The sequence below is a fragment of the Alligator sinensis genome, unplaced genomic scaffold, assembly GCF_000455745.1.
Source record: "Alligator sinensis unplaced genomic scaffold, ASM45574v1 scaffold60_1, whole genome shotgun sequence".
In the NCBI taxonomy this organism is placed as follows: Eukaryota; Metazoa; Chordata; order Crocodylia; family Alligatoridae; genus Alligator; species Alligator sinensis.
The window spans coordinates 3,572,480-3,587,564 of NW_005841858.1; the positions used below are offsets into that span (position 1 = coordinate 3,572,480).

The 15,085-nt window shown below is 41.8% G+C and overlaps 1 protein-coding gene across 1 annotated transcript in view; it reads left to right on the top strand.

Annotated features, from left to right (window-relative positions):
• The first annotated feature begins 893 nt into the window (after positions 1-893).
• RSRC1 (arginine and serine rich coiled-coil 1) overlaps positions 894-15,085 on the top strand; it is a 329,106-nt gene continuing 314,914 nt past the window's right edge. Inside the window, exons 1-3 of the mRNA XM_025215036.1 lie at positions 894-949; positions 9,036-9,231; positions 11,322-11,447. Of these exons, the coding sequence (XP_025070821.1) occupies positions 9,044-9,231; positions 11,322-11,447 (314 nt within the window). The 5' untranslated portion in view covers positions 894-949; positions 9,036-9,043. The remainder of the gene's footprint in view (positions 950-9,035; positions 9,232-11,321; positions 11,448-15,085) is intronic.

The following is a 15,085-nucleotide window of genomic DNA, read 5'->3' on the forward strand; positions in this document are numbered from 1 at the left end:
AAGACGCCCCCCCCCCCGCCCCCTTCCCCTCTTATAAACTGGAGGAGACACGAGCATCTTTTTTAGTAGGACCTACCGAGTGAACTGTTTTATTTTATCTCAGCTGCCTGCGAATAATTGCAGATCGTGTAAAGCAGACAGGTTTGGGACTTAGCCCCTCTGCCTCTCACCCCCCACCCAGAACCAAAGCAAACCGGCCACTCTCCTCCAGCACCTCAGGTGCTTTGTCTTTGCAGCAAAGAGGGGAAATGGATTTTTCTGCCAGGGGAAAAAAATGTCGATGTAGTATGAATTCCAGGAAATATTGAGCCTCTTTAATTACTTTTGGCTTAAATGAAAAACTATAAATTTTATTCTCTTCCCCCCCCATCCTCCTTCCAACAGTCCCCTCTCCTCCTCCCCAGCCGAAATAGTGCCTTTAACCGAGAAACTAATTTGCACCCACCCCCAGCAGCCCATCACCTCCAGGGGAAGGAGAAACGCAGCATTTTAAAGCAATTTGCAAATAAATCATTGCAATTTTAATCATAGTGTACCCTATAGAGACAGAGCCCTGTGATTTATTCCAGCATTTTTGGCTAAAGAAGGGACATTAATTTTACCACTCGTGGCTGGATTTAAAAAAAAAAAGAACCCTCACGCGGGCCCAGGGCGCATCCATTAATTAATATTTTGTTTGTGTGATGACAATTAGGGCGATCCGGGCCAGCCTCCGCGGAGAGACATGTAGACGCGGCGATCGATGCCTTCGGCGCTCCTGAGCGCCGCTCTCTGCCTGGCCGGGTGGATGAGCTCCGGGATGGCTTGGCTCTGCCTGGCTGCGGCACCAGGAAGGCGCTGAGCTCAAACCCGGGCCGCGGCGGCCCTGGAGCGGCCTGTGCAGGGCCCCCCAGCCCCGCCCGCGGGTGCACGTGCGTGTGCGTGCCTGCGTGCGCGCGCGCCCGGGCAGGTATGTGCTCCTGTGCGTGCTCACACCTGCGTGTGCGTGTGGTCCCACGCGCGCGCTTCCCCGCAGTGGGTCTCTGGCAGGTCCCGGCGCTCTCCGCAGGCCCCGGGCTCCCCCTCACCGCCCGCGGAAACCAGGACACCGCCCCGGCCCCCGCCTCTCTGCTCTCCCCAGGCACTCAGGGACTCAGACTACGGCCCCCCGGGGCTGTGCTTTGGGAAGCCAATGCGGGAAGGTTGTGCAGCAGACACCTTCCCTCCTGTCCTGTCAGGTGTCGGTGGGTTTGTCACTGGAAACCGCCGGAGCCTGGCGCCGGGGGCGACACCGTCAGGAGTTTGGCTTCTGCAGCTCTAGAGTTTTTTTTCCTCCCCCGGTTATGTGGCAGGGTCGTGTATCGGTATCTGGTGTGGGAACTTCTGCCCGTTGCATGTGTCTTGATCCGTGTTTCAGGGGTGTGGGTTGTAGCCGCGTTGGTCTCAGGCCCCGGGCAGACGAGGTTCTTTGGGTAAATCTGATATTTTTTATTAGACCAACTTATAGTGGGGAAAAATTCTTCCTAGCCAGCTTTTGGGCACAAACGTGTTTGTGCTTGAAAGATAGCAAAGAAGAAATTTTCCAATTATTTGAGTTGGCCTAATAAAAGATATCGGGTTTACCCAAAGAGCCTTATCTGGCTTGATCCATGGGGATTTCGGGGCATCTGTGCAACTTTCTGCAGGTGAGCACCTGAGGTGAGACGGCTGCATGCGTCGGCTTATTTTCCAAGGTTTTACGGATGAAAAATCTGGGTAAAAGCTTGGAAACTAAGTGTACATGGATTTAATGAAAAACCTATGTAAGAGAGACGTGCCAGTTTAAGTATTGGGTATATGTGAGTTTCTCCCAATATGTTAAGATCCTTATGTAGTCCTGCCTGTATGCACTTGTACATGTGTACACACAGTAATACATCCTCTGTTCTACTTCTGCCAACTCTTTGCTGACGTTTGGATCTAAAGGACTGAACTTAGTCTTTATATAGACTATATTTGTCACACGTGAGCCACTATTTACATTTAAGAATAGTTTTGCCTGTGACTTCTAATCAAGTTAATAAAAAATAACTTTCTGGAAAAAATAAGGGAACGCTAGCCATAGAGTCAGTAAGAGGGCAGATATGTTTGAACTGATAAATAAAAATGAAATATGTTTGGTTCAGTCCAGTATTATAGAAGAATACCTTGGTGTGTTTTCCCACTCCTTTGAAGCAAAGCATGTAAAATAAAGATTACATTTCAGTGAAAACTCTTTCTTACATAGCAATTAAGCCCCACACTGATACAAGCCTAGATACTTTTTTGGCACAAAAAATAGCTAAAAACATTATCCTCTGTGTGTGTGGGGTAAACTTTTAGATATAGCACTAATTAGCCTTAAGTGATGAAAAAGTTTCTTTTCTGTGAGATGTGGTTCCTACATAGTAATCTGGGATATAGATAGAATTATAAATAATTGCATTTTAAAACAGTGGTTTAAAATATGTTTTTGTTTTGTTTACCTGGTAAGTGCAGGATTTTGTGTGTTTTTTGTTCCAGTTGATGCCAAAGCAAACTCCAGAAGCTAAGTTGCACTTTCTTGCTCTGCTTTTAGCTGTTTCTGTTTTGTGAACTTGGGGGAGAGAGGAGAGACATAGAAAACTCAGCAAGCTTAGGAGCTTCTATTTGTTTATTCAAACTTCAACTTCAAGATGGGCTTTAAAAATGGTTGGCTAAACAAATAGTATAAAACACACAACTTTTAATAATTAGAAATATAAATCTGTCCAAGCTCGCCCTAATCCATATAAACCCATAGCCAAGAAGTTATGGCACTGCTGACCTCTGTCTAAACTCTCAGTGTGGTTTTCTTTCAAATTACTTTAAAATGGATTTGTAACCTTTAAACCAATGTAAAGCATTTGGCATTTTGTTTTGTTCTTCAGAATAGCAAAGGAAAGAAATTAGTAGTGGTTTCTGTTAGCTTTATGTAGCAAAGTTATTAATATTTCTGCATAAATCCTAGCAGGTGCTGTAAGACAGCTATGCACTGTACCGACTAATTTTTGTGGGGAACTCAAATTTCTGGTTTTTGGTTGCTGTTTGGCATGCAAATCAGCAGCAGGCAGTAACTTTAAATCCCACGTGGTAGCCACATGGTGTCAGTGGTTGAGTGGTGGCAACATTAAACTTCTTGGAAGCTGGCACTGAGCAGCTCTGGCAGCTGCAGCAGTAGCAAGAAGCCCCAACAGGCTGGACCCAGAAGTGGGTTGTCTGGCCCATGAGAGGTTACGTAGTCTGGATCTGGTCCACAAATGCATTTGAGGTTGACACCCCTGGGCAGGTTTGGTTAGGTTTGTGTCCCTCACTTTTCCCATATGTACGATGGGAGTAATGATTCCAACCTTCTTTGTAAAGTGCTTTAACATTTTAAGATGAACTCTTTCAGTGGGAGAAGTAGCAATAACAGTAGTAGTAGTAATTCATATTGTTCCTTTGACATGTTCACTTAAGGTAAGTAATTTCTTAATATTTAAGATTAATTCAGTGCTTGTGAGGGATGCCAGTTAGATGCCATTTTCCAAGTGAAGTATTCTGATGTAACAGAGTAATAATGCATCATGGCCAGTGCCTGTGAATTCTTGTTATAGTGAGTCACATTTCAGGTTGAGAAAGTAGTTGAATATCTGGCTTATCCTGGGCCTTTTTGCTGATGTTGACATTTATGAATGGCTTTCTTGGTATTTGTGTTGTAGAGTTTTGTGTAATAGTAATTTTGAAAATAGACTGAGACCACGAACATGTTTACACAGGCCATTAGACAGTCAGTGGATGGCAACTACAATCCAGATTGCTGCCTTTCTTATTTTTCTCTATTGGACTAGTTCTGTGATGTTCATTTCTGATTTTCTTTTAAAATAAAATCCTCCCATGCAGTGAAAGTAACTTTAGTGGCCTTCAGAAAAGGAAAATTACTTCTGCTTTGCCCTGGTTTTCCAAGATCCAGAGCTGATCAGGAATGACTATGGCAGGAAGTGGTTATCCTGTGTTCTATCCTACCAAAGGGCATGCCCAGTGCCTCTGGAAGAAAAAGGGATAATGAAGTGGATGTGACACCTTTTCTGTCAGTATCTGGATAATATGATCATATTGGAAAGATCTTATTTACAGGGATCAGGAGCCATATGCTGCAGATACTTGGCAATTACTCAAAACTTGAGATCACTGCAAACTAGTTATGAGCAACGTTTCCTAGCAGTAGACAAGCATTGTTTGTAATAGGGACCTGATGTCAAAGTAACGTGAACTTTGTTGTAATGTTATAGCTGCTATCCATTTGATTGAGGTAGCTAAAGATGTCTAATTAGACAGTATGCTGAAAACTAATCCACAGGAGGATTTTTTACCAGAAAATTAGTTCTTCTGCAGTGGAATATTACATTGTTAAGGTTGTTCTTAACCTGTAATTTGTTAAATATAGTACAAAAATATGCTTGTATGTTTAGTTTCAAATTGAGTAATTCTCTTAAATAAAATAACTCCAGAAACTTAGAAGATGAGATGAGGTGAAGCCAGGTTATTCAATATGTATTTTCTTATTGTGCTGAAATTTGCCTACATTTGGTTGTTGAATAGATGTTATAGAAATATTATTTTTGTTTTGTTTTTTACCACTAGTCTTGTTTGAATTCTTCTATGCAGTACATGAAGTTACTTGGCTACTTGCAATGTTATTGTCAAGGCTGATAGAACTAGAATAACTTTCCCACTATAAAAACCTATTTTATAAGCAACAGAACTCTGCCAGACGTAAACCATTTCATCTGAAATTTTCTGGGCCTTGTTGCTGCTTCAGGCTGAACATTCTTGAAAACTTCTGCCAAAATTGTACAGTAGTTCCCAAGAAACAGGCCGGGAGAGAACATTCTTGCTTATTTTAGAATAATTCTGGTGACCTTTCATTTGAGTTTCTCTAACATCCCCATGCTTAGGAGTTGGGACTTTTAAATTTGTCAGGAAAAGTCCTTTAGGTCAGGTAAGTCCTTGAACTATCCTCTTGAAAATCTGCCCAAATCTGGTCAAGTTGTAAACCTTTGAAAATGTGGAACAATGGTTTCGCTCATTCATGGCATGAGCAAAACTATTTCATGTTAACAATACACATACAGTGGTGAACATATCTACAAAATTTTTTTTTTGGATTCAGTTTTCCCTTGTTCTCCAGTTTGATTGTTGCTCAGACTGTGTTGGCTGAAGATACAGTCCTGCAGAGTGCTGAGGACCTGAAGCCACAGATGACTAAGGTAGATCTACAAAGGGACCTGGGCATGGTGATGCTTGGCATCACAATGGCTAGATTTTAGGCACTTGGCTATAGAAACGGAATCCAAGGCCCTGAGTTAGGTGTTTAAGAGCCCCATGTAGTGCAGTGGGAGAGCTGATTGCCTAGGAGTGGGAATTGTGCTGCTCAGCATGCTAGTTGTGTGTCAAAGGTAGGCAGTGGGAAATGCTCTGCTCTGCATTGGTGAGGCTGCAGCCTGGATACTGAGGCCAGTTCTGGGTGCGACACTTCAAGAAGGTGAAGATAAACCTGGTTGAATGTAGTATTGGACTTAACTGATTTGGGTCAAACCAATTTATGCAATGTCTGTCCCAGACCTCTTGCTGGTTTAAGATAAACCTGAGTCCCCCAGAATCCCAGATGCTTTGCAGCTCTGGGTAGGGCTCTGATCTCTGCTGTAGCCCAGCAAAATCCTCCCCCCCCCCACACTCCCTGGCTGTAACTCTGGCAGGAACTGCAGGTACAGCAGGGTCTGCCTGGCTTCCTTCTGGTCTCCCTGCCCTGCTCAAGCAGGGATTTCTCCCCCCCGTCTAACACAGACACTCTCAGCATTAGCTAGCGTGCCACATGCTGGCTACGTCCATGCTGTGGGAGATGGGACAAAGGTAGACAGGACAGTGTTTCTTAGGGCTTTTTGGAGCTAATCAACAGGTAGTTGGTAATGTCCCTTTTCCTTTCTTGGAAAAAGTTGTTTAAGAAGAGCTTGAACTAATGAGAGAGCCTTTTGTCTTGCTGATGGGCTGATAAATGCTATGCAACTCCCTGCTGTGTAACTAAATGCTGTGTAAATCTCTGCCGGCTCCCTCGCTCACCCTCTCTAATCAGAGTGTCTTGCTGGGGCCTGGCCATACCCCACCTCAGCTCAGCTCTGTGGAAGGGAAGGGAGGGCTGCTCTAGCGCCCCCCCGGCTTCTAGCTTAAGCCACTGCAGGCATATGCCTGTATTCTTTTCAATCCAGAGGGGATATCTGTACAGTTACAAACTGATTCAGCCTAGGCAGGTTAGACTAACTTGCAAAGATTGAATCAATTCAGGCTCAGGCTTTTTGAATGCCTGTCTCTAGTCCATGTGGCACCGCAGACCCATCTGTGGTGCTACACACACCACACATGCAGGCATTACTTGTGCTGCAAATTTTCAGTGCCGGGTTTTTTCTGACACCACAAAATCCTGGTACCAAAAAAACCCTCAGCAAAAAAAGCAGGGTGGCATATGTGGTGGCAGTGTGCACTACCTGAAACTGGAGCCTGTCTGGCCGGAGCCATGCTCTGGCTGGTGGCCAGGCTCCCTACTGATGGATCATCACTGCTGGAGCCCCAAGAGACCCCTAGAAACCCATGTAAGGCTGTTGGGGGCCAGCCCAGGTACTGGCCTCAGCCTCCCCTACCCCATCTGGGGCTACTTGTGGCACACCAGAGTGCGCAGCACATATTGTGCTGCTTTTGTTTGTCCCTGGGGAAATGCACATGCCTGCACGTGTGTGTCTGGATCTGGCCAGAGATTTCAAATAGGACTCCATTGTGTCAAAAGCGTTCTGACTTGTTTGCATTTTTTTGAGTTCTGAAGTCAAAAAAGGAGTGAAAGAACAGAGCTGGCAGTTTCTGAAGGATGCCTTGAGTCTGAGTGCCTTGGGGCTAAAAAGGTTGAGAACCCTGCACTCGGCTATTTTAAGAAGGGGAGAGACATCATGTTCTCCTGTTGTTCTTGAATTAATGCATATGGAACTTGGTGTTAGCGTTTGGGCATGTTCTGAACACTCTTGCTAGTTGGGCGCCGCAGGATACTTAGATCCAGGGGGCACCTATACGCATGCCTGATGCCTGCTCTGATGCGTGCTAATTAGTACATTCCAGCAGCCTCTGTATCACGTGTATTCAGCATTCCTGTGCTTGAAAATGGCAGTCGGGGTGCTTTAATCAAAGCTCATCTAACGAGTTTTAGTTAAAGTGCTCTGCCAGCATTTTGAAGCGCAGGGCTCTGAATACATGAAATGCTGTGGGTGCTTTAATTAGAGTGGTTTCCAGGAGTCACTCCAAAGCACCCCTCCTCTCCCAACCCAGAGTATGTGTAAAGAAGCCTAGGGATGCTAACCTTATGAGTTCTGACTGAGGATTGCTGCTGAGACACTTGGTCCTGCCAAGATGATGGCAGCTTTGAGAGTGAGCACAAACAGAACTTCATGTGTCTGCAGGCACCTATATTTTTAACAGTTAAGTTCCCTAGACCTTTAGATATTTCAGGGGTTTTGTACATCCTACTCTTGTACTTGGTTGAAATTTAATTCCGTTTCGGGCATCTAAACCTTTTTGTGGATGCACCTAAATGAGCATAATTGAGAAGTTCCCTTTAGTTGTGATTAAGTTCTGCTGTTTATATGAAGAAAAGAATGGGGAAGGGTAAAGATCTGGTGTCAGAGAAAGAGTTCAAAAGACTAGTCTATGCTAGGAAAGTCAGGAAATGTAACTCTTCACCACTGATAAAAATGCCTCAACCCTGTCTATACTGCTGCCTCCACAAGTCATAATAATAGTGAAGAATTGTGGGTTGCAGTGTTCTTAGCAATTTTAAGTTGTCTGGTTATATCTAAACTTATTCTTGGGAAGAAGGCCTCTTTATTAAGCACCATTAGTTGAAGGGAGGGGGAATCTTAACGTCTTGGGTGGGTGGGGGTGGTGCCTCTGGAACAAAAACGGGATTTAAAACATTATCCACTTTTATAGCCTGAAAAATTCAAGAGGCATACTATTTCTTTAATCATGAAGTGACAGCAATAAAACTGATTTCTTATGAGTTTCAAACCAAGAAAAGGTGATTGTCTTTCCAGCAATTAAATGAATGGCAGTTTTTTACAGCCCTGTTATCACAATCCATAAACCTGAAACTTTATACACATAAACACCTTGGGGATCAAGAAACACATCTAAAGTTTAATATTTATAGCTCTGATTTTGGAATTAAACCATTTAAAGTTGTGTGGTTTTTAAACTGAACATCTAAATCAGCATTACTGTAGAAGAAGTTCCATCTTCTTATTTTATAGCTTAAAAGTTCCAGATAAACTTTTTCTTCTTCTGTTACTTAGCTTCTAATTATATGTCCATAAACATACAAGTAACTTAATCACATGGTCAACAAGCAATAATACTGAGCAATAAAAAGTATGACTGAATGACTAGCATTGTGTGGACAATGCAGTTGCATTACTATGGTTCTCATTACAAAATTGCAAGTTAAACATAAACGTAATTAAAGATATGGTAGTACTGACAATGTCTGGTCTTCTTATAAGGTCTCAGATTTTAAATGCCTATGCACATGTCTAAAGGCCATCCCTTCCAGTGATTCGTAAAAGTACTAATATCCGAGTAAGACAGAAAATGAATAAAAAGGAGAAAATACAGAATGTTGATGTTGCAGGTGGCTGTACCAGAACATTTTGACTGTGATTAACTTGCTTGTGAGCTATTTCAAAGTTTGTAGCAGCTAATATGAGTTGAAATATCAGATTTTAAAAGTTTCATTTTAATGTGTTAATTTATAAGTCTAAGGTTGTCCTAAGTTTCACAAAACCATTAGCAGACTAGGAATTTAAAATAAAAGGTCAGCGGCCCCCCCCCTGCAATGCTTTGTGTTTTGACTTTTACAAAGTGGTATTTACATATGCATTTAATGTTTTCCAAACTCTACATGACAATGTTATATTTTAGAATGGTTTTAATTTTTTTTTAAATAGCTGTAAAAATGGGACGTCGCTCATCAGACACAGAAGAAGAGAATCGAAGCAGAAGAAAAAAGAAGCACCGTAGGCGTTCATCTTCAAGTAGTTCCTCAGACAGCAGAACATACAGCCGTAAGAAATCGGGAAGGAAGTCCAGGTCGAATTCACGGTCTCGAGATCTCCAGGCCCGTTCACATTCTTATGAGAAAAGGTAAGTTCATGTTACATGTATCTGTACATGACGCAGCTTCACCTATGCAGCAGGGCTAAAAATATTTGAATACAGTGCATGTTCTTGGTACTTGCCACATGTTGCATGATAAACGCTTATTTTGGGCTTTCCTACCAAGATTATCTTTGGGTCTTGGATCACAGAAAAACTATATAACTTGTTTAAAACATTACTGGTGTGAATGCAGCTTTAAAAATAAAATTTATATTAAAAATAACATATTTCCTCCCGTTCCGTCAGATTTTTAACTGTGAATTTGCAATCCCATTTTAGAGGTCTAATAGACTATGCACTAACATTAACAGCACAAGACACTTCACCCAGCCAGTCATGTATTACTGTGTTTATACCTGCGGCTAAAATAAAGCCAACCATTCAAAAGTGCAATGGAGAAAGAGATATATATTAATGGAAATGATTTCTAAAATGATAGCTATGCAAGCTTGTTTTCACTATCATTCTTACTTTCTTGTTGTTGTTGTGTGGAGGAAACCTTATAATATGTTAGTTTGCATCCTCAGGAGACAGACACTAAGCCAATATGCTTGATAACCTTTGCTTCGTTTCTTGTCCCACCTGTCCTTTCTGATGAGGAAAAAGTACCATTGAATCACTCCAGCAGCATCCAGAGTCTTCAGATATTTTGACTATCCCATAATCTGACTTTAGATGGACTTGGAACAAAGGTGCATTGATAGAGGATATTTTAGTGATGGAGGGAGGGGAAAACAAAATGAGAATAAACAATTTGTTCAGCTGCATTTGACCTAACTTAAGGTGCTGCTGATCTACCTGTATCTTGTGGAAGTAATCTATAGATTTTTTTGGGGGGGCTAGCCTCATTTTGTTTCTTCTTTTTAATCACTCACAAGTAATGGTGGGCAAGTTGGCTAGTTCTATTTTTTGCTCCTGCCTAGCATCTACATAATACCCTTAGGGGACATAGTGAGATGAAATGGGCTTCGATGCCAGCACTATGCTGATGACATGCAGCTTTATGAATCTCTTTTGTCCCAGTGCAGGCACGGCTATCTCACAGATAACAGAGCTTGAGGGAGATTAGAGTTTGGATGAAGACCAGCTGACTTAAATTGAATCCAGAAAAGACCAAAGTGTTTGCTTTGAGACTCTGGCAGGCACTTCTGCTTTCCCCTCGGTTTAGGACATTTGTCCTTGACAGTTAAGATAGAATTACATGTTAGGGTCAGAAATGAATCTAATATGACCCTTAAGAATCAAAAGCAGCAGTACTACTCTTCATCTTCCATTAGCAAAAAGGATCCATTTCCCACTTACAGAGAAGGATTTGGCCATTGTAATTTACCAGTTCCTTCTTTCAGTCTGGACTACTGCAGCGCTACTCATACCAGAGGCAACCTATTTTTTTTAATTTTTTTTTTTTTAAGTAGGATGACATACTTACAATGCATAGTTCCAGTGCTCTATAACTTATATTGGCTTCATGTTACTTCTGTATCTAATTCTGTGTTCTAGTATCGATTTGCCAAGTCTTCAATGGGATAAGCTTGTGTTTATTTCAACAGTTAGATTTAGGAGTGATAGGTGCTATGGAAGATTCTAGGATGGACAGGCTGTCTCAAAGATGATGCTTTGGAGGTCTTCTGTCAGCTTATCTATAATCTATCACTTCACAGACATGAGAAGAAGTAATCTTTTCTGAAGATGACTCAAGATACCCAAATGATGTTGGGAAGAATCCTGTCTTTGTTCTCTCTTCAGTTCACACTGCAAAACACTCACCATAGCATTCTTCAAAGAACCAAGATGGAAGGAAACTAAAACGCATGCTTAAAAGCAATCTGAATATTACTCAAGCATAGCTTGCGGGCTGTAACAGTCACTTGTTTAATTGTTTAGGGATTTTCAGAATGAAGTGACCTGTGTCTTTCTTGTGAGGGTTTTTTGAGATAGAAACTCTTTTCTGATACTGTGCTTGTTTATGATGACCCTTATTTCATAGGTGCCATTGTAATAAAAACTAATAGATTTAGACTGTCTTTTTTAAAAATAGAATTAGGAGAGAGCTGCTAATGTTGGTATTTTTTTAGACGCAGACACCGATCTAGCAGTAGTTCTTCATATGGATCAAGAAGAAAACGGAGTCGTAGTCGATCAAGAGGCAGAGGCAAATCCTACAGGTCTCAGAGATCAAGATCAAAGAGTAGAACAAGAAGGTATGATTTCCCCCCCCCCCCCCCCCAACGAAAAAATGATAATCACATTACTTTGTTTTCAGTTTTTTTAATTAGATTTTTTTTCACTTTCCCCCAAAGTTTTTGTTGTTGTTGTTGATGGGTTTTTTTTTGTTTTTTTGGGGACACATTGTCTTTGGGTGTTAGTAAATATTTGTAAGCATGTTTTAGTCGCTCATTAACGTATAGGAAGTTTTAAAAGTAAATCATTGTTCTAGATTTCGGATGAAGATGTAGTTTTTTTTTATAAAATATGCGTGCATATTTGGATGAATACCTAGGTGTTAGCCAATAGCTAAATACCTACTTGTTAGCCAATAACTATAATAGTTGAACTATAAAAAATAGTATGTAGAAAATTCAAAGTAGTATTTAAAGCAGTCCTAAAAGGTGGAAATAGCTGCCTACTTTCAAAAAGTGACCCCAGAGTCCTTTACAATCAGGGACAGTGCTGGTGTGGGGTTGTGCACAGGGGACATGTTGCCAGGGCAGTGCAGAGCTTGCCGCAGCAAGCAGCTTTCCTGCGTGGCCCTGTCGTGTCCTGCAAGCGCTGGGTTGCAGCCATCAGAGTGCAGAGGTCCCAGGTAAGGGCAGCAGGGTGGGAGCCCGAGCCCGCAGTGGGCAGCCCACCCCACCCCACCCTGCCCCCATCCCGCTATCTTAGAATGCTGATAGCTTGTGAAATGCAGTGTATAAAACAATTAAAAGAAACTAAACCTTGAAGATGGAAATAATGACAGCTTAAGATCAATGTTAATAAAGATCAAGATTATTTATTTGTAAATACAAATTAAAGAGATTATTTTCATTTGGGAGTGCCCTACTTAGAAATGGGTCTATTTAGAGATGGAGTCATATTCAAAGAATAAAAAAAATAGGGCCGGAAGGGATTGCAGGAGGTCATATGGTCCAAGCCCCTGCTCAAGGCAGGATTGACCTTGTCTAAACCATCCTAGACAAGTGTTTGTTAAACCTGCCCTTAAAAACTTCCAAGGATGGAGATTCCACAACCTCTGTAGGTAGTCTGTTCCAGTGGTTAGAAACAGGAAGAACTTTTTCTCTTGTATTTTCCTTGCTGCAGTTTGAGACCAAGGTAGCCGCAGAGGTCTGTAACCATTCTTCTGATAGTTACTTTCAGGTATTTGAAGACTCTTATCAGATCTCCCTGTCTTCTCTGCAAACTCCAAATCTCAGTTCTTTCAGCCTTTCCTCATAAGTCCTGTTTCCTAGATCTCTGATGATTTTCATGCAACTGTAGAATTCAGTTTCTGGTCTTTTGATTCAGTTTTTACCCTTCCCATCCCAAGAAATTAATTTATAAACTAGTGATGATGTCTTTATATAAACTGTGTTCCTAGTAAACATATCTGGAGGAGGCTTCTCTAGTTTCCATATTTTTATGGAGTTTGCCAAACTAGATGGTGCCTTATTAATTATCAGACAAAGATATATCATCTCAAACTTTTTCTACCTTCTAAAAATCAAAGTACTAGGTCTAGTATATACTTTATCTTTGGATCATGTTCTTGGAACTGCTTGATTTGAAGGTAAAGTACATATTGCATATTTGGCTAGTCAGATTCAAAAGACAATACAGTATTAAATGACTTTGGGTTGGACTAACTGATAACTATCCGAAAAATACGTTACAATAGTTGTTTTTGGTAATAGCCAGTCTTAATTAAAGTTTCCCTAAATATGTTCTGAAAGTATGAAAGTATATCTGCAGTAACTTGGCAGACATGAGTGGGTCTATAATTTTGAAAAGAGGTATGAAAATGGTGCAGTGCATCATCATATATAAAACAACAGATTTTTCTCCCGGTAAAAATATACTAGAAGCTTCAGTAATGTACTAGGGGTTTAGGGCTGTATTATGCAGTTTAAAATTGAAACAAAAACAAATATAATTTCATTGGAATGAGTAAAAAAAAAAAACAAAACAAAAAACCAAAACAACAATCTGCAGGGCTGTGAAATAGGGTCTTCATTAGCAGAAGCACCTGATAGACACCACCATTTCAGAACAAAGGATAGCTTGATTGGTGGAAGGTCAAGACAGTTAAAAAGAAGAGATTGTCATTAATACCTGTGGAATGAAATGTTTAGAAGGGATCAGGTAGACTATAATGAGCTGTGAGGTTAATTGATTTCTTCAGCACTGCCTGACTAGAAGGCTAGGGACAGAAGTTACACACAAACCCGTTTAAGTGATCAGAAACTGGTTTAAACCTGTAACAGAACAGAGGCTTAATGCATATAAACCAGATGTACAATGGCTGAAATTGGTTTAAGATAAACCAGGCTGAATGCAGTATCAGACTTAACTGAGTTGGGTCAAACCAGTTTGTGAAACTTCTGTCTCGGACCTCTTCCTAGTTCAAGTTATATCACAGTCCTTCAGCTTCCCAGCATGCTTTCCAGCCCTGGGCTGGGCTGTGCTGTCTGCTCCAGAGAGCAGGGCTGGCCCCATCCGTCTGCTCCCTAGTTGGAGCAGTGAAGGCTGTCTGACAAGGGGTTGAAACTGTGGACTACAAATACCAGAGGCACCTGGAAGCAGGGAGAAGTGATGAGCAACCCTGCAGAGTCTTGCTGCTGTAGTTTTGGACTGCAAATTCCAGAGACCTTGGGGATAGCAGGAAGAGGAAGCGAACATGCAGCCCATGCTGGCTATGTGCCAGAGAGCCATGCTCTAGTACCCCCTGGCTTCTGGCCTGAGCTACTGCAGTCATGTGGCTGCATTTCCTGAATTAAGGTAAATATGTTCACTTCCGTTTCAGTTTAAGCTTTGCATTTTAGACTAACCTGCAAAGACTGAATTGATTCAGCCTTAGGCTTTTTGACTATCTGTACTTAGCTGAAATTCTGCTGCCACTGCCAGGAATCAAAGGGGGGTGTAAGTGCACCAGTATACACCTCCCCCTTCTGCATCCTCTTCTGTCTGCAGATGGCCTGTTTCAAATCTATTACAGAATCTGTCTTTTTTAATCTCTTCAAAATCTGTATTTATCCAGAGCAGTGGTTCCCAATCTTTTTAGACTGCAGACCAGCAAACCACGGACTGGAAGTGACCATGGACTGGCAAACTGCAGACCAGCATACTGCAGACTGGAAGTGACTGGCATACTGCAGACTGGCAGCTGACCCTTTCTTATACTGAGTATAAAAAGGGTCGGCTGCCAGTCTGCAGTATGCCAGTCACTTCTGGACTTCTGGTCTAGTAGCCAACACTTCGTGGCCTGGTACCAGGGCTGTTGCCTGGGGGTTGGGAACCTCTGATCTAGAGGTATCAGCTGTGGTCAGTCTCTACTGAATATACTGACCTAAATCTGTTAACTGAGAACTACCAGGCACATGAGGGCTTCTGGCAACCTGCTTTCACTTCGTTAGCTATTGAGCTTCTCTATTTTTGTATTAAAATTATTATATAAAGATTAAGTGAATTTTTACTTTGGCAGCTGTGATGGGATACATTTACATCTAGATGTTGCAGGAAAAATTTAACAGATTCTTCTTCTATTTTATGCATATCTGCAGCATGCACATGGCTAGCCCAGCAGCTTGGAGAGCAGCGTCTGGCTGTTAAGTCTGTTGGGAGGGAAGGAAGGGGGGAGGGAGGG